The sequence below is a fragment of the Crinia signifera genome, chromosome 11, assembly GCF_055691185.1.
Source record: "Crinia signifera chromosome 11, ASM5569118v1, whole genome shotgun sequence".
NCBI lineage: Eukaryota > Metazoa > Chordata > Amphibia > Anura > Myobatrachidae > Crinia > Crinia signifera.
In genome coordinates, this window is record NC_139227.1 from 33,052,306 (window position 1) to 33,072,621 (window position 20,316).

The 20,316-nt window shown below is 49.3% G+C and overlaps 1 protein-coding gene across 1 annotated transcript in view; it reads left to right on the forward strand.

Annotated features, from left to right (window-relative positions):
• The window catches only part of ATP2C2 (ATPase secretory pathway Ca2+ transporting 2), a 57,804-nt gene that overhangs the window by 16,873 nt on the left and 20,615 nt on the right, over positions 1-20,316 (forward strand). The window contains exons 9-19 of the mRNA XM_083163734.1: positions 768-917; positions 1,308-1,376; positions 2,579-2,654; positions 2,909-2,975; positions 4,543-4,667; positions 5,398-5,495; positions 7,237-7,338; positions 8,994-9,083; positions 10,368-10,469; positions 10,868-11,024; positions 12,086-12,256. Coding sequence (XP_083019860.1) covers positions 768-917; positions 1,308-1,376; positions 2,579-2,654; positions 2,909-2,975; positions 4,543-4,667; positions 5,398-5,495; positions 7,237-7,338; positions 8,994-9,083; positions 10,368-10,469; positions 10,868-11,024; positions 12,086-12,256 — 1,207 coding nt within the window. The remainder of the gene's footprint in view (positions 1-767; positions 918-1,307; positions 1,377-2,578; positions 2,655-2,908; positions 2,976-4,542; positions 4,668-5,397; positions 5,496-7,236; positions 7,339-8,993; positions 9,084-10,367; positions 10,470-10,867; positions 11,025-12,085; positions 12,257-20,316) is intronic.

Here is a 20,316-nt window from a genome sequence, read left to right on the forward strand (position 1 = left end):
TGTTTGCAGGTTTCTCATCTCCACATGTTATGAGCTTCTCTCACCCCTTTATTGTGTTAGCACAGCTATATACGGGTATACAGCATGTATTCATCTCCGCGGCAGTCACGTCAGCAGGCAGACCAATAACATCCCCACACTCTAGTTACCAGAGACTGCAAGATTGTGATAGAAGCTGAGTTTAGTGACTTTAGTCGAGAGCAGATGGTACTTCACTAGGGATGCAACGGATTGGGCTAATACGCTCTCAGCCAGCCCGGCGCTGATTCACATGGACAGTATGCAGGGCTTCACTAAACCCGTGCATTGTGCCGGTATGTCTCCATGCGCCTTGTTATTTTGGGAGGTGGGAACAGAATCCTTTTTTACTCCCAGTAATGTGGATGTGGTCTGTGACCTCATAGCGCCAAACTCATTCTAATGCTGTAGTAGAGGAGCATCAGCGTAACCTCAGCCAGTAGCATTACACTCTAATACTCCTGTCACAGGCCTGCGTTCTATACCCCAGCTGTGTACTCTAGCCGGACAGTCCAGTCCTATGCTCTGTCCCAACCCAGCCTAGTGCTGTAACCAGTCCTGTGTTCTAATCCCCTCAGTCTTATACTGTAAGCCTCCCCAGTCCCGGGCTCTGAACCGCCCCTGCCCCAGCGGACGTGGGCTCTGCACCGCCCCTGCCCCAGCGGACATGGGCTCTGAACTGCTCCTGCCCCAGCGGACCTAATCTGTTATCTGAAATATCATATAAAATAATGTTTTGTCCTTTTCAGACAACAGATCTGTTAGTGGATGAATCCAGTTTTACAGGAGAAACTGAACCATGCAGCAAAACTCACGGATCAGTGGACGAAGCCAGCGGCCTAACAACACTGAGCAACATTGTGTTCATGGGGACGCTGGTCCGATACGGGAAGGGAAAGGTAATTGCAGGCGCCGCTTTATTGAAGCATTGCAGACTGTAAAATAGGCCGTCTGTGCAGTGTGATATGATGTAAAACTCCCCATTCTCCAAGGAAATATAGAATCCCATTTTCTTTGTGCAAAATAATAAATTGTTAATATTTGAAGGTCGATATTTCACTATAAAATTGTGGAAAGCCTGTATTCTGTAAGAGCCATTTACACAGTAACCTGTTTTTATCAAAAGCATATTGTCATGGTTTTGCAGCCTACAAGGCAGACCTGCTCAGTCTGCCTTCTCCTCTCTCCTGTTTATGTACTGATACGTTATGGTTTAAAACCTTCCATCATTAGTCTGCTCTGTTATCCATGAAGTTTGTTCCTCAATCCCAATCTGTTCTGTAACACAGGGCCTGGTCATCGGTGTCGGGGAAAACTCGCAGTTTGGAGAAGTCTTTAAGATGATGCAAGCAGAAGAGGTTTGTATAACCCCCAGGGGTCCCGTCCGAATTTCCAGCTTCTCGTCAGTGAGGCCACGTTAATATAGTGATAAATACGCTCATATTGGAAACCTACAACAGGAGATCTGGTGTCTCTCCTCTGATTACTGGGGCACCTTGTCGGATGGGTTCCTGTGCGCTGTATTTTGCACCTAGTTAGTAAATCAGCCCATATTCTAATACAGTTCATTACACGCTTCTGAGATTACACTGTGTTCCAGCATGTACTGGTTGGACGGCTCGATAATCCTCCATAGATCATCTTCAATGATAGCAGGTAATTAATATTGTATGTCCCAATTTTAGATGTTAAATGCTTCATCTACATGTAGCATTTAAAGAGCATGTAAACTACGTGCTGTATATATTATAATCTATTTATAAATGGATATAATGAATTGGTGATCACCTTCTGGGTAGGGCACCGCGCGAGTACGTGACACAGACAAGTTGTCAGTCCGAATACGGCAGAAAACTCTGTAGAATCTAACATTTTGTAACTAGACATTTACTTAATGCTTAAACACGACTATAAATAACTTATAATGGTATAGTGTAGGGATGGGGAACCTTTGGCACTCCAACTGTTGAACTACACTTCCCAGAATGCCCTGCTGCAGTTTTCCTATTTAGCCATCCCTGGCCCAGTGCATTACAATACACACACTAGGTCCGATTTGATGTTCGGTCGCAAAGGGTAATCTCATGCAATGTACCAATGTTCGGTGTATTGCATGCGCAGGACCCATACAGTATGCTGTATCATTGTTCGCATAGAGGTAGCAGACATCAGATGACCGACCGCCTGCAGCCCTTTGGGGTTTTCACAAAACTGAGACACGTCACCCCATTTTATGGGAGCGCTGAGGCCAGGGTCTCCATCTCCTAAAGGAGATTGCCTGGTCCCAGCGATGCGGTGGGCCGATGCTGCATCCTTTGATCCAGCACCGGACCACGCATGCGCACAGGAAGTAAGCAGCCGATACGCTTTACACAACCGCAAGTGAGTAAGGCCCATTATGCGCTACTGCACTCTGAGATGGAACAGGTGACTCCTGGTGGTGTCTTCTCTTGTCGTCTTTGGTACAGTATCCCTTGTATCAGAGATTAGCAGGTGCCATTCTCACCATTTGCCCCATAGCATCAGTAATGTTACTGTTTTGTTTCATTTTGTTTTTTAGACTCCGAAAACCCCTCTACAGAAAAGCATGGACAGATTAGGGAAGCAGTTATCTCTGTTCTCATTCGGGATAATAGGTGAGCTAAGATAATGTTTATTAACAAGTGCGGGGTACAGGGAATGATTGGTAGCAGTGACCGTGCTCACCATGCATTACGGTACTGATATTATTGCCAAAATAATGACCTCAACATTTTACACCAGCTCTGCTTAAACCTGGATATCCTGATAACATGCAGTATTAGCAGTGCTTACAGTTGATGAGGTTGGGTCTTGCGGTCTTGTCCCTGTGATGTCAGTAATAGGAGCTGTTTCTGTGTATCTCTTGCAGGTCTTATTATGCTGATCGGCTGGCTCCAGGGAAAGCCGCTACTGAGTATGTTCACTATCGGAGTCAGGTAAGTCCCTGCCTCCCAATGTTCTCAGTGCTGAGTGATCACTGCCCTGAGGGCCCAAACCTCCCGCCCTGTGACAATATGTAGAGAAAGACACGAGCCTCAATAAGCACTCATTCCCTGGATGCTTGTAATGGAGCCAAGAGGTCAAGCTCCCAGGATTACCTCTGACCTTTGTGCTAATGCGTGCTGCCAGTGCGCTAATCCAAATAGATTACAGCAGTTGTAGGGATAGTGTGCAGCTCAGGCGGCCATCATTCTTGCACACAAGTTACAATAAGACAACTACAGTTTATGCACCTGATCCTGGGAGGGCAGCATCTGTGGACCCCCACTTTCCGCTCCTATACCTGACCGGCTTCCTATACTTTGTGTGCGATTATCTTACCATAGTTAGGGGGGGGGGCGGCGCGGCGCGAGGGATACGCGCAAGGGAATGCAGCCAATGGCCCCATGGGTAATTGAATCAATCCCTTTAAATTAAAGATATGCCGTGTTCTGGTTTATATTTTTAGTTTAAATAAATATTGTTTTAAATGTATTGGTAGGGTGTTTTTTTTTTTTTTGTATGTTTTTAGGTTACTGAGAATTAGCAACACAATTATAGTAATGTATTATTTGAAATACTACATTTTTAGCTTTTGTGTGTAAGTGATAAACCTGTCGCGTGGTATACTTGGGCAGTGAGATCAGCTGCGGACTGGGAAGGCAGATTAATTACTGGGATGAACATCTCAATAGTACATTCATCAGCTTCTATACATTTTGCCCTGAGTATTCGGCTCTGCGCTCTAAGACTATAAAATGTCTACAGCTGTAAATAGGTAGTGATGGGGATTATGTGTTGAGCCCCTCCAATGTAGGTTCTGGGGGATCCCCATAGAGCGGCCATGTTGCACATCTGAAGATCTACAATTATCGTTGTCTGGCAGACATCTTGATTTTAATGGGAAATATCAATTGGTCGGTTGCTAATCTGTCTCCTAGAGAGTTGGGCTCTTACATCAACCTTATTGGCAGAAAGTCCAAATTTCAGGAAGGGTCTGTGCCCTGGGTGGGTCGATGCCCAAGGATGAGTCAGCACTCCTATGTGTGGGTCACTGCTCCAGAGAAGGCCTATGCCTTACATTTTGAGGTAAAGGGGGTCTGGTTGATAGTGAGGCAGAGACCACTCCTCTGAGAGGGGGAGATTCCTTCGCCCAGGTAAGTCAGACCAGAAGGCTTGTAGAGGGCTCAGCTCTTGTACATACTGGGCCAAATGTAATAGGGTGAGAGTTTCAGAAAGTGAGAGATTTTGGGAGAGTTTTCCCATGTTTTTTAAAGCAGCAATTAATTACATGGCAAAATCAACCTGGTTTTGCTGTGTAATTGATTGCTGCTTTTAAAAAAAGGGGAAAACTCTCCCAAAATCTCTCACTTTCTGAAACTCTCACCCTATTACATTTGGCCCACTGTGTTTGTGGTGCTAGGAGTGATGCCTGTGCTGGTAGACTGCCCATGTTCTAGGTCTGCAAGGCCCAGCATATTTCTGCCTCCATCACCGTGACGCTGCATCCTTCACCTTTTTCAGTTTAGCTGTGGCTGCTATTCCAGAAGGTCTTCCAATCGTGGTCACTGTGACATTGGCCCTCGGAGTAATGCGGATGGCGAAGAAACGAGTAATTGTCAAGAAACTGCCAATAGTGGAGACATTGGGTGAGGCGTTCACGGTGCTGTAAAGCATAATACTGTTCTGTAGCAGGGTGGGGCTCTGGAGTATGGCGTGGCTGCATGGTGGGGCTCTGGAGTATGGTGTGGCTGCAGGGTGGGGTTCTGGAGTATGGTGTGGCTGCAGGGTGGGGCTCTGGAGTATGGTGTGGCTACAGGGTGGGGCTCTGGAGCATGGCGTGGCTGCAGGGCGGGGCTCTGGAGCATGGCGTGGCTGCAGGGCGGGGCTCTGGAGCATGGCGTGGCTGCAGGGCGGGGCTCTGGAGCATGGCGTGGCTGCAGGGCGGGGCTCTGGAGCATGGTGTGGCTGCAGGGCGGGGCTCTGGAGCATGGCGTGGCTGCAGGGCGGGGCTCTGGAGCATGGCGTGGCTGCAGGGTGGGGCTCTGTAGCAGAGTGGTGCTCTGGAGTATGGGTTGGTTGTAGAGCACGGTGTGGTTATAGTATGGTATGGTTGTAGGGTAGGGATCTGTAACCTGGTTTGGTATTGGTATGGCATAGAGCTGCGCTTACTGGCATCTGCAAGGTCTTTGAGGGAAATAGGATTGACCCCATATTCGGTGCCATTCCAAAGGTCATTTATCTGTTGGGACATTGTTCCCAGTTGAGCCCTCAGATTCCTGCACCAGAGACCCTCAGACAAGTTTGGTTATTTATACGACTCCTGCTATCCCCTCCATATTCTGATAGTCTTCCTCTATATACTCCTTGTGCATACAGGCTGCTGCAATGTCATCTGCTCAGACAAGACTGGCACACTGACAGCCAATGAGATGACTGCCACCAGACTAGTCACGTCGGATGGGTTACACGCGGAGGTGAGTCCTAGTAGCGTCTTCCATGTGTTTATATACAATTAGCCATATCTTGCTTTACAACTTACAGTCTGACCGGGGCACACAGTACTTTCTATAGCAGGCCTAGAGGTGATGTGCACTCACTTCATACCCCTTGCTGAGCATGAAAATAATATACTCCTACAAATGACTCCTCCTTGATACACTACTGGGCAGTTACTGTGTGTGTGTGTGTGTGTGTGTGTGTGTGTGTGTATATATGTGTGTGTGTATATGTATACATACATACATACATACATACACAACCCAAGACTCTGTTAACAATATCACTAATGAGCTTTTAGCAGAATAATTGATTGACGGCTGCTATACCACAATGTTCCCCGAGGGATGGATAACAAAAAAACAACATACACTTCCCAATAGTGGTTCAGCGCCTTTGACTCATTTCATAGTCCATATGTGTTCCTCCAATTTGAATTCAACAAAACTTTCTCAAAGTTAAAAGTTTATTTCCTCTTCCATGAGAAGACATTAATGTTTACAGCAATACAGTACAATCCGACGCATTTTGTCCACATCGACTTCATCAGGGGAGCAAAAGTATCTACAATTGTAAACAATGTTTGGTACTTGTGTAGAATCACGGCTCCCACGATGGGCATCGTATACGGAAAAATCGCATCGCATGAGATCGCATGCGATCTGATGCGATGCAATGTCATTTTTCACTGAAATTATGGGCATGAGTTGAAATCATGTAAAATGCACCCCAAATGTCATTTTTCACACTGTACCACCCCCACTATCAACGCCGAAGCGTGGCGAGCGCAGCGGTACGCGTCCTACGACCTTTTCATACCCACACTATCCACGTCGGCGTGGAGTTGAGAATAGAAAGTGTGGTGAGCGCAGCGAGCCACCGAGCCCGAAGCGTGGCGAGCGGACACCTGTGAAGCCCGTGAGGGGCCACGGATACCTGTGAAGGTATCCACGTCCCCTCGCGGGGCTCGCTGCGCTCGCCACACTTCGGGCTCGGTGGCTCGCTGCGCTCGCCACACTTTGTATTCTCAACTCCACACCGACGTGGATAGTGGGGGTATGAAAAGGTCGTAGGACGCGTACCGCCGCCCCTCGTAGGCTCGCTGCGCTCGCCACGCTTCGTGTTGGCGTTGATAGTGGGGGTGGTACAGTGTGAAAAATGACATTTGGGGTGCATTTTACATGATTTCAACTCATGTCCATAATTTCAGTGAAAAATGACATCGCATCAGATCGCATGCGATCTCATGCAAGGATCGCATGCGATTTTTAATAAAAACACAGTAAAATCGCATTGCATGCCACTACATATGGCATGCGATGGGAGCCGTGATTGTACACAAGTACCCAATGTTTTTGTATAGATGTCTAATCAGATGTTAAATCCATATGTCAGGATTGTATATTGAAATATTGTATACAATTGTAGATACTTTTGCTCCCCTGATGAAGTTGATTTAGACTAAATGCGTCGGATTGGGAAATATACACTATTGTGTGTGTGTGTGTGTGTGTGTGTGTATATGTATATATATATATATATATATATATATATATATATATATATATATATATATATATATATATATATATATATTCCTTTTGTAGTTGATGATCTGTGGCAAATCATCTGATCAAAAAGATATATGAATGAGAAGTGTCTTTTTCTGTCAACAGCTAAATAATTACTGATTTATTTCTGTTATTGTTGAATCCTCAGATCACAGGGATTGGTTATGACGAGAAAGGGACTGTCAATTTACTTCCATCAAATGAAGAGGTTCAAGAGTTCTCCAACGTGTCTGTAGGGAAGCTGGTGGAGGTGAGACAGTCCTCAATTTCCAGTATCCGGTCTCATGATAGATTGACTCTAGGTCGACAAGGTGAAAAGGTGGACATGCGTTTTTAAAAATAAAAATGTATTGGTATTTCACGCCCTACCATCCACTATGGTGTGGAGGGAAAATAGAATAGTGTGCCAAGCGTAGCGAGGCACCGTGCCCAAAGCATGGCGAGCGTAGCGGGCCATGTGAGGCGACGCAGTACACTTAGAAGTGTCCATGCCGACCTATGTCGACATAGACACCAAAAACACATGAAAACCACGTGTCGACCTTTTGACCCAGTCGGCCTTATGACCTAGACATTGTAGATCTAAAAAACCATAACCCAATTTCCTGGGTCAAAGGCTCATGTGAATGAAGTATTAGGAGAGCTTGTGCAGTACTGTATAAGAAATAATGTTCCCCTACCAGAGGTTCACAGTGTCTCTGGTCGGGGGTTTGGGGATTGGAAATGATTCCTCGGGCATGGCCTAATCTGTTTTACCTGGCAGGGCCTGGGTCAGCTTTGGAGGCAGAGGAATGCCCCCTCAGTGTGTAGTATACATGGTCAAACTCTGGCAAGGTCTTACAGGGTGCATCTTCGTGTTTTATCTCATGTTCCCACACATTCATGTATAAGCAGGTGTGATGTAGGAGGAGCTAGGCCAACATGCAGCACATCTGGGTATCTGAGCAGTAACTGCAGCACAGTGTTTTACCCCAGATTCCCACACCTTCATGCATAGGCAGATGTGATGTAGTAGGAGCTAGGCCAACATGCAGCACATCTGGGTATCTGAGCAGTAACCACAGCAGTGTTTTACCTCAGATTCCAACACCTTCATGCGTAGGCAGATGTGATGTAGTAGGAGCTAGGCCAACATGCAGCACATCTGGGTATCTGAGCAGTAACTGCAGCACAGTGTTTTACCCCAGATTCCCACACCTTCATGCGTAGGCAGATGTGATGTAGTAGGAGCTAGGCCAACATGCAGCACATCTGGGTATCTGAGCAGTAACTGCAGCACAGTGTTTTACCCCAGATTCCCACACCTTCATGCGTAGGCAGATGTGATGTAGTAGGAGCTAGGCCAACATGCAGCACATCTGGGTATCTGAGCAGTAACCACAGCAGTGTTTTACCTCCGATTCCAACACCTTCATGCGTAGGCAGATGTGATGTAGTAGGAGCTAGGCCAACATGCAGCACATCTGGGTATCTGAGCAGTAACTGCAGCACAGAGTATTTTACCCCAGATTCCCACACCTTCATGCGTAGGCAGATGTGATGTAGTAGGAGCTAAGCCAACATGCAGCACATCTGGGTATCTGAGCAGTAACTGCAGCATAGTGTTTTACCCCAGATTCCCACACCTTCATGCGTAGGCAGATGTGATGTAGTAGGAGCTAGGCCAACATGCAGCACATCTGGGTATCTGAGCAGTAACTGCAGCACAGAGTATTTTACCCCAGATTCCCACACCTTCATGCGTAGGCAGATGTGATGTAGTAGGAGCTAGGCCAACATGCAGCACATCAGGGTATATGAGCAGCACAAAGTAGTCAGGACCCTTTCCCACAATTATGGAAGATTGTGATGTCGGACGATTCTTTATTGTTTGTACAGCTGACTCCTTTTTCTGTTTTCTGCCAGGCTGGTTGTGTTGCCAATAATGCCGTCATCCAGGAGAACTCACTCTTGGGGCAGCCAACAGAGGGCGCTCTACTAGTCCTTGCAAATAAGGTAAGATTCGATTTGTGACTGAAAATGACTGTGATGTCATATAACGTACAGGTGGAGCACCTCTCCGCCAGCTCAGGGAATCGCCAGCTTCCCTGAGCTGGCGGAGAGGCGCTCCATCTGATTGGGATGCGCTTGTGTCAGCACGGTGGTGGGGATTCCCTGGCTTCAGGGAGATGGGCAGGGTTAGTGGGGGCTGCCGGCAGTGACAGGGGAGCCAGCGGGCAGTAATAAAATACATCGCCGCCCACCGCGATGCCAGCGCAAATGTACTAACATATGTGGCTGGCATCACGGTGCGGTGACGGAGACCCCCCGCGATACCTGTACTGTGGTGTGCAGGGGGTCTCCATCACCTCCCTGACTCCTGCTTCTCCCCTCACGCCGGGGACAGCTGTCTTCCTTACACATCACCTTGCATGGTAGCGACGAGTCTCTGTGTCGGTAGGGGGGGATTCCTGGTCTTTCCTGTGGCCGGTACATAGTGCGTTGGTTCTGTACCCGCACAATCCGTGTTCCTGACTACGGGGAAATCAGCTAATTGCTCCCTCACGCCCATGTGATGTGTAAGAACAAGAAATACATTTTCCTGCCCAATACTAAGGGAATCCATGTTGTGACGAGCGTCTGAGCGCATCTCTCTGACCTTTCTGTAAGACAGTGATGTTGTCCAAGGAGCCTCTCCAAAGATCACTGTGCTTTGTCCTTGGTGATTAGTGTGGTAGATATGTCTACAGGAGGGATCATACCTGCAGACAGTTGGAGGAAACCGGTTCTGAGAAACAGAGGACAAAAAAATTACCTTAAGTGCCAGTTGTATATGTCACAAATTGACGTTGTCAGTGTAACAATTAAAGGCCGGAGGTGAATATATCATTGCCAGGCTATTGCTGTCACTGCTAAGGTGATGTCTCCTTTACCTCCCATACCGACTCTAAGCAGCTGTTCCATAAGCACGGAATTCATCTCCAGCTCCCCCTCCTGCCTGGGGTTAGCTACTGCACTCTTTCAGTATTTGCGGTTCAGATAATAATTATCAGTTTTAATTAGCAGGTTAATCCCAAAGCAGTGTACCCATTTCCTGGATCATAATCTTCTCTCATATTCACTTCCAATAAATAGATTGTGGTTGTTAGTTGATTTGTAATAATGCAGACCATTCCCCCCCCAAAATCATACAGTAGTAGATGGATGGCCTTCCCCCAGGTCTGACAGTGTTTGCAGTTTATCTAATACAAACCAATTCTTACCTTCTGTTCTTCCAATAAATGCACCATTGTATTCCAGATGGGTCTGGGAAACGCGAGTGCAAATTACATACGCAAGAAAGAAATTCCATTTAGTTCGGAGCAGAGATGGATGGCTGTGAAATGCGCGGACAAACTGGAGGTAAAACGCGAAGCACTTCGCCAAACGGCTGCTGATACTTCACACAGTTGGGTGATACAATTGTATTCAGTGTGCACTGCTAGCTGGGGGGAGATTAGATTTTGTGTGATCGCAACAGAACAGAATAAAAGGTAATGATTTCCATGACGCCACTTACTGCCACTTACTGACGCCTATCGACATTCACAAATGCCGACATGTTCATAATGTCAACATTTTACATGTTGACACCAGAATTTTCAACAGTGCGGTTTTGTATGTCGCAGTTCTGACCGGCTCCCTCTACCAGAAAGCTGTTTATTGGTCGAATTATTTTTAGGTTTTGTTAATTGTGTTTCTCCGGAGAGGCCAGAAATGTGACTAAATCTCTCTCTTTATGGCGGTTGTTTTCTGGGAAGAATCCGGAAGAAGTGTACTTCATGAAGGGTGCATTTGAGGAGGTGATTCAGTATTGCACCACATACAACAGTGGCGGGATCCCCATGTCGCTCACACACCAGCAACGAGCACTATATCTCCAAGAGGAGAAGAACATGGGGAGCCAGGGACTGCGAGGTACGTGTCTGCCTTGTTATATTACCCCGCCATGAGCACATGTAATTCATGGTAACAGGATAGATAGGGATCCCATGTAATCCAATTTTCCTCATGTTATTTTACTTGGAGAACAGAGTTATGGAAATATTCCTACTTCACGGTCACTCTCTTATTATCTGCAATGTTCTTCCCCCCACCAGTAGGTATGGGTTATAGTCACACATATTAGGTCGACATGCATTGGTTTGACCACAGAAGGTTGACACATGAAATAGGTCAAAAGGTCAACACGAGTTTATCACATTCCCCCCAACATGGATACCGTCAAAGTGTACCGTGTCGCTTCTGTGGTCTCGCTGCACTTAGCACACTATTATATTCCACATGTCAGCTCAAAAAAAAAAAAGTGGAAAAACTCATGTCAACCTTTTTGATTGTTGACCTAATGTTTGTGTCCACCTTCCAACCCTGTCGACTTTAGTCATGTCGACCTATTCCATGTGTCAACCTAACAACCATAAACCGTAAGTATGGCTATGTGTTGCAGTTACGGTACCGCTGGATTTATGTTTGTAGGCCCATAGAACTTCATACAAAAATCTGTGACTTTGGGGCTAGAAAGGGTCATGGGGGGGGGGTAGAGTAATTATAGATGTTTGCCTGTATTCAAAGCCAGCGCCAACTATGTGGTGCACCTGCCCTTATAGGTCCTCTTGTGAAAGTAGCGTCCGTATCGGGGTGGATTTGCACCAGCCCTAACATTAGTTCTGTCTGGAATCCCTGAAGTTCCCCGGTGCAGTGACTCACCTGTGAGGCACGTATGACTGAATTACCCAGAGTTGCTTTGCACTGTGAGATGCATCTGCAGAGCGAACCTGCGTACAACGCTGACCAGCCCCTCAATGTCTCATTATATGAGTTTTTCATATGAAATATTTGACTCGTGATTCCCAAGGCAGTATGTAAGCCATGGAGTATTAGTCACTGACATGCAGACTGGGTTATGTGGATGGCCTGTGTATGTCTGTACGGTAGATAAGATGGTGTATATAACCCTGAATCTTGCTCCGTTCCTCCAGTCTTAGCCCTGGCGTCCGGCTCCGAGCTGGGGAAACTGGTATTTCTCGGAATGATCGGCATCATTGATCCGCCACGAAGCGGGGTGAGTGAAGCGGTCCAGATCCTGCTGGAGTCGGGGGTGTCTGTGAAGATGATCACAGGGGATGCACTGGAGACTGCGCAGGCCATAGGTGAGTGCGGGGGATCACTAGAAGTATGCTGTAGATTGCATCACTTGATACAGTAAAACTCCGTTCGTGTAAAGGATCCTACCTGAGCACACCTTCACCTGTTCTTACCCTAGGGCCTAAGGCATCAAACAGTTCTCTTGTTCTAACAAATAATACACATTGTTCTCATGCCAACAAGTACTAAGCTTCCGATCCTGTGTGACGTCACTGCTGGAGTGTGTGTGTGTGTGTGTGTGTGTGTGTGTGTAAAACAGCCAGTGTATAAGGGGGAATAAAACTACAGCTTGTCTGGTGTTTGTATCTTCGCACATATGACCACCAGTAGAGTTAGGGTATATGTGGGGGTCTACCACTGCAGGGGGGTCATTAAGATCACCATGCATTAGCTCAACCAATGAAGGTCGACAGTCAAAAGGTCATCACTAGAATTAGGTCGACATGAGTTTTTCACTTTTTTTGTCCTTAATTTCGACTGACCTCGCATGGCTAGGTGCCTCCCGTGCTTTGCCCATAATATTATTCTCCCGCCACGCCGTAGTGTATGGTATGACCTGTCGGTACATGTCGGCTCACAAAAAACCCATGAAAAACATGTCGACATTTTGACTGTCAACCTTCCCATTGTCGACCTAATGCTTGTGTCTACCTTAGCCATATCGACCTATTTCAGGTGTCGACCTCATGCATGTTGACTGTAATAGGGTTGACCTAATGACCTTATGCCCTGCAGGCATAGTATAGAGCAGGGCTGTAATCCAACATTTATAGTAACACTTTAGTCCCAAAATGAAGTTCCTGTACTTAGGGTAGTATATGGTATAAACCAGAGTTTGTCAGCACACAAATGGTACAAAAAAAAACATGTACACGATCTAAAAAATCTGAGCTTGTACAGTAATTCAATGCGTTTCTTCTTCACGACACAACTTCATACTGGAGATAAAGGGCTGAATGAATGTATTTATTGTAATTCTAGCTAACAAGAATGGAGGCCACATGTTCTCAAACATGACATCACTGCCTGTTCCCAAACATGACATCACTTCCTGTTCCCAGAGTACAAGAAATCACAATATAGCTACTAGGGAACAGTAATGTGGGGTACACACCACGACGACCCGCTCACGATGCACATTGTGAGCGGGTCATCCGTGTTTCTTCAGACCCGCTCACGATGTGCACCGTGAGCGGGTCCGATCCGATGGCGACCCGCACCCGGCTATATGGTCGTTCTTCAGATCCTACCTGCTGCAGGTAGGATCTGAATAACGACCGACCGACCCGCGGGACCGCGCATCGGATCGGTATCGGTCCACACCAGGACAGAAAAGGGCACAATCACCACACAATCTACATTCAATTGGTCGGAATTGGATCTAGATTGATGGGATCGGGCCCTAGTCGTCCTGGTGTGTACCAGGCATAATAAAGCCATAGAAATTCATGAACTCATGTGAATTTGTCATTTTCCTTACACACAGAATTATGTGCTTTTGCTGTGTTAAATCTTTGACAGACACTGTCAAAGACCCAGCCAATCAGCTCCCGCCCGTCATGTTACAGGCTGGGTTAAAAAAAATGACAAGTCGGTGTCAGAAATCACGGCGCGCATCTGCGTCCACGTGTCTTACCCGCGCGCTGGTGCGTCCTGTGCCGCAAGTCCCTGTTCAGTGCTGTCCCCAGGCATTCTCCAGGGCAAGATGTGCATGACCATTCCCTGGGGCTTAGTCGGCGTACCAAGCTGCATGGGCGCCGCCATGACACTTGCAGTCACATGTCAGATTCCTCCAGTGATTTCCCTGTGACCTTGTTACTCTGACCTGTGCACTTAATCATGTGATCAAGGTGTGCACTTCCTCCTTGCCTTGAACAACTAGTCTGAATCCTGAGTGACTCCCCAGAAGTTGGTGTTCTAGGCTCCAGGTTCCCTGTCCCAGAGTTACCTGTGAAGTGCCCCTGTGATCTGCTGCTGATTTTTACAAGAGCTCCCTGGTTAACCATTCATCTGCCATCTAATTACATCCATAGCTTCCAGGAGAAAGAGGTCTGAGTTTTTCCAGCTTCCACCAGCAGAGACAACCATTGGCTCCCAAGCCATATACCATCATCGACTCCCTAGTCGACACAGGTGTCGACTCTCAAAAGTGTACACAGTTTATCCACGGCTCCCAGGCCATCGACATACCTCCGGCTCCTAAGCAGGCGCAGTCCACAAGTCCCAAGCCGACACAGTTGACAGTTCCCCAAGACCACTCAGTCCACAGCTCCCAGGCTGACACTCAAGTTTACCAGCACTACCCATCACTAACCATTCCTCAGTGATTGGCCAGTTAGGTGTGGGTACTCTGGCAGAGGGCCACCACCTGTCCACCGAACCAGCAAAGTCCAAACCTCCTTACGGTGGTCCCTGGTGAAAACCATCGGTGGAGTTAGAATCCGCGCGTCTCTGCAACACTCCCACCTAGCTGTGTCATCTGTGCCCCTTGCTCTATGAACTCTCCATACCTCAAGCCTCCCATGTTCTAGTTCCCTGACCCTACCATTGGCTCAGTGCTGCCACAGATGGACACAGGTACCCGAGCCCTGACAGTCAGAGCTGATTGTTTAGCACTCTCCACTTTATCACTTTTTGAAGCTTGATGCATCTGGCCCTTTGTGAGTTTGTTCAATATGTCACCGTCACCCCCTGTCCAACCATGACCAGTTAGATAGCTTTAAAAGTGAATTGGAATTATTTTGAATATTGTGGACATGTTCAAGTTTTCTTGACCATTACAGGTGGTAACGAAGGGGTGAAACGGTCGTAATTCTTCCATTGTCGTTTTTCTAACAATTCCGATCTTCTTGTTTGACAGTTCTTCTTAGATGTCATTCTCCGGATATGGTCTCTCCTTAAATCTTTTAGCAGATGTCATTCTCCGGATATGGTCTCTCCTTAAATCTTTTAGCAGAAGTCCCTTATTTGTCACATTCTCTCTGGGTTCTACAGTTGAGTTTTATATGGCTAATTTGTGAGCAAGGAATGTTGGTTGTCCAGTTTCTGACATGACCGCGTGTAAAATGTAAATAACAATTAGTGTCCACTTGTTGTAGTTACAAGTGGCAACATACTTCTCTTTCCCTGCGAGGACTGGCTAATATGATGCGGCCAGATAATCAAAAGGACATTGATTTTGATGCTTATAAAATGTCACATGATTTAAAAAGGGTAATTGGAATAAATGTGAACTTCTTCCCAGGGGCAGGTTGGCAAAACTGGGAGCAAATATTGTCCCCATAGCAGTCAAAAGTAGATCGTCTTGAAATAAAAATAAAATTATGATGACTGTGGATACATCTAATGAAATCCAAAATCCCATTTTTATGGGATAAAGAATAAAGATGGGTCCAGATCTGTAATGTGATATCACCAACAGGCTTTCAGTCCCTTTTTCGGATGTCCTTCAGATAATGCTAATTTGGCGATTGAAAAATACAGATGGATTCTGACAAATGTTAATAATTGTGGGATTCCCTGGCAGGTTAATGAGAGGTTTCTGAATTTTTGGTAATAAATCAGTGTTTATAAAAGTCCTGAAATATTGATATTCATCTTTATTTAATAAATATGTAGGTAGTTTACTAATACCCCTTTCACAACAGCCTAAATTCCCGGGTTGAGTCCAAGAACAACCCGGTACTACCTCCTGGTGTGAAAGGTACCCGGGACAAATTACCGGGCTAAGGTAGCAGGGTTGTTCCCGGGTTCAACCCGGGGACCTGGCTGGTGTGAAAGGTGTAGGGTATACTTACCCGGGTTGCCGGGTCCTCCGTGTCCTTTACGACGGGAATTAAAGCAGGCGGCGGGCGCAATTGACTGGACAGCCGGTGGATGATGATGACGCAGCTCTCCGGCGGCAGTGAGGGCGCCCGAGAGCTGCTTCATTTGCGCCGCCGCCTGTGTGGATCCCTGGCCTGTGCGGAGGACCAGCAACTGGGGTGAGTATTCTCCTGTCCACCTCCGCCGCCGACTGCCCGACGTCATCCCGCCTCCTCCCCACCTCCTACCCACCTCCTACCGACCTCCTTCCCGCCCCCTTCACACACCAGAAAATGCAGGGACATTTCTGGTGTGAATGGGTCCAAACCCGGGAATGTCCCTGCTTGTCCTGGGAACTGAATTCCCGGGTTTGTCCCTGCATTTCTGGTGTGAAACCGTTCTGATAAATTCCTGTATAAAGCCTCCTTTTAAAAGCTAGACATGTTTAAGATCACAATCCCCCGCCACCCAATTTCCATTATCTGCTTGTTCCGCCAATGTTTCTTCCAGATAGATATAAAATATACATTACTAGGTGATTCATCGCGCCCTACGGGCGCTCTTCACACCGGCGTAAGGGGCTACGCCCCTTAATTTGTGAACATTTGTATTGTGAGAAATATGGTTAGAATTGTATGAAAGATGCCCTTTATTGCAGCTTCTGGCAGTGGGTGAGGGTCCAGCGTGGCAGCACAGGAGTACCGGACGGTGGCCCTGAGTCAGTGTCTCCTCCTACTGGGTGGGAGTTAGGGTGCATGAGAGCAGGAGGCTGGGATATGAGGCATGATAGGGGTATGTGGGCAACACAGCGTCAGCGATTACCCAGTGGTGGAAGTTACGGTTCAGGAGAGCAGGAAGCTGGGTAGTGATAGGGGTGTGTGGGCATACGGGGGACTAAAGAGGGTGGTGGACACTGTGCAGCTTCTGCCAGTGGGTGAGGGTCCAGCGTGGCAGCACAGAAATACAGGAGTCAGTGTCTCCTCCGACTGGGTGGGAGTTAGGGTGCATGAGAGCAGGAGGCTGGGCGGTAAAGCATGATAGGGGAATGTGGGCAACAGGGTGAGCGGGTCTCCACTGGCGGAAGTTATGGGGCAGGAGAACAGGAGGCAGGGCAGTGTCCTCCCACATTGATGGCAAAAGTATTCAACATCGGCCATAAACCATCGATTATTTGAAAATCATTGATGGTCGATGGGCATCCCTAGAACTGGAGGAGGGTGGGGGACAGTATGCAGCTCCCGGCAGTGGGTGAGCGTCTCCTCCCACTGGGAGGGAGTGAGCGTGCATGAGAGCAGGAGGCTGTATAATAGTGGTATGTGGGCAAGACATTGATAAAAGTTGTGGCGCTGGTGCAGAGGGCAGTGGGGAAACCTGCAGTGCGGCAGCCAGGGCCGGATTTCCCACCTAGGGGCGGTACCTGCTTGTGGTGGTACAGGATCCCCCATTGTCACGGGGGTACGTGAAATGCGGGAGCGGGGGCCGCGGTGGTCCGCTGGGGGGTGGAATTGCCGGAAGGGGGTCTGGGGGGTCTGCAAATTGCGGGAGGGGGGGTGGTGTGTGGGGATCCGCGGTTAGCGGGAGGGGGCGGGGGTCCGCAAATCGTGGGCGGGGGGGCTTGAATCGTGGGAAGGGGGGTCCGCAAATTGCGGGAGGGGGGTTGTCGGGGTTAGTGAATTGCGGGAGGGGGGGTTGCGGAGGTCCGTGAATTGCGGGAGGGGCGCGTGGGGTGCCGTGAGTCAAGGGGGGGTGGTGTGGGGGTCCGTGAATCACGGGAGGGGTCATGAATCGCAAGAGGCGGGGGTCGTGGGGGGGCTGCGAATTGCAGGAGGGGGGGTGTGGGGGGTTGCCGTGAATTGCATGAGGGGGGCGTGAATCAAGGGAGGGTGGGCGCAGGGGGGTGGTGCGGGGGGGTCCGTGAATCGCGGGAGGGGGCATGAATCGCGGGAGGGGGGGTCGTGGGGGGTTCCGAATCGCAGGAAGGGGGGTATGGGGGATGCCGTGAATTGCGTGAGGGGGGCATGAATCACGGGAGGGGGGATCCCCGAATGTGTGAATTACGGGGCGGTCGCAAATCGCGAGAGGTGCCGAGGGGGCCCGCAAATCGCGGGAGGGGGGCGCTACGGGGGGGTTTCGTGAATCGCGGGAGGGGGGGTCGTGGGGGGTTGCGAATTGCAGGAAGGGGGGTGTGGGGGGTGCCGTGAATTGCGTGAGGGGGGCATGAATCGCGGGAGGTGGGGTCCCCGAATGTGTGAATTAGGGGGCGGTCGCAAATCGCGAGAAGTGCCAAGGGGGCCCGCAAATCGCGGGAGGGGGGCGCTACGGGGGGTTCCGTGAATCGCGGGAGGGGGCGGCGCGAATTGCGGGAGGGGGGTCGCAAATCACAGTAGGGGGGGGGGGGTGCCCTGAATCGCGGGAGGGGGGGTTGCGGGGGGCCCTTTTAATGCCGGGAGGGGGGGTCGCAGGGGTCCCGCGAATCGCGGGAGGGGAGGATGCAGGGGTCCTGCGAATCGCGGGAGGGAGGGGTCGCTGGGGTCCCGCGATTTGCGGGAGGGTCGCAGGGGTCCCGCGTTTCGCGGGAGAGGGTGGTCGCGGAGGTCCAGCGAATCGCGGGAGGGGGTGGTCGGGTCTGGGACGGATATTAGACAGCACTTACATCGACAGCCATTACATCGACACCATTAGTTCGACAGCTCAATAGGTCGACATGGTTTTAGGTCGACATGTCATTATGTCGACAGCTCATTAGGTCGACATGTTTTTAGGTCGACACTGCCGTTAGGTCGACAGAGTCTATGTCGACAGTCAAAAGGTCGACATGGGTTTTTTCACTGGTTTTTGGCCGAAATGTCGACACAGTCGACATGGACACAGTTTGAAGTGTACCGCAGCCGCTCGCTATGCTTCGGGCACGGTGCCTCGCTGCGCTTGGCACACTATTTTATTCTCCCACCACGCCCTAGTGGATAGTAGGGCATGAAATACCACCTGTCGGCACATGTCGGCTCAATAAACAGTGAAAAAACCCATGTCGACCTTTTGACTGTCGACATAGACACTGTCGACCTAATGGCAGTGTCGACCTAAAAACATGTCGACCTAATGAGCAGTCGACCTAATGAGCAGTCGACCTAAAACCATGTCGACCTAAAACCATGTCGACCTATTGAGGTGTCGAACTAATGGTGTCGATGTAATGGCTGTCGATGTAAGTGCTGTCTAACAATAGTCCGGATACCGGGGTGGTCGCGGGGGTCCCGCGAATCGCGGGAGGGGGGTCGCGGGGGTCCCGCGAATCGCGGGAGGGGGGGTTCGCGGGGGTCCCACGAATCGCGGGAGGGGGGGGTCGCGGGGGTCCCGCGACTTGCGGGAGGGTGGAAAGCGGGGGTCCCGCGAATGGCGGGAGGGGGGGTTCGCGGGGGTCCCACGAATCGCGGGAGGGGGGGTTCGCGGGGGTCCCGCGACTTGCGGGAGGGTGGAAAGCGGGGGTCCCGCGAATCGCGGGAGGGGGGGTGCGGGGTCCTGCGAATGGCGGGAGGGGGGGTCACAGGGGTTCCGCAAATCGCAGGAGGGGGGTCGCGGGGGTCCCGCGAATCGCGGGAGGGGGGGTCGCGGGGGTCCCGCGATTCGCGGGAGGGGGGGGTCGCGGGGGTCCCGCGATTCGCGGGAGGGGGGGTCACGGGGGGTCCCGCGAATCGCGGGAGGGGGGGTCGCGGGGGGGCCCGCGAATCGCGGGAGGGGGGGGTCGCGGGGGTCCTGGCAGAGGGTAGGGATGTGCAGGAGTAATGGTGGCTGTGGAGTAATGGTGGATGGTGGGCGTGTACTGTAGCCCTGGCTGGGCGGGGGGAGGTGATGTCAAGGGGGTGGAACGTCAGAAACTGTTCTACACAGGAACGTTCTCCACAGGGGTTGAGTGACAGATCTGGCTAAATATATAAGAGATTCAAGCCCTAGTTATATTGTGATTTCTTGTACGGGAAGTGTTGTCATGTTTGGGCACATGTGGCCTCCAGATTTGCTATTCAGGGTTACTGTACATATGTTAAGCTAGCCCTTTAACTCCCAAGTCTTGCTGCTAAGACCAAACTTGCTCCTACTGTACCAGGACTTTCCCAGATTATATATATATATATATGTGTAGAATTACAAGCCAGCACAACAAAAATAAGTAGCCAAAAAATTATTTTATAGTGAAAAATATTTTCTGAATAACAGAGTATTTCCATCTGAGGCAACAGGTGGACACACCAGCAGTAAACAATAC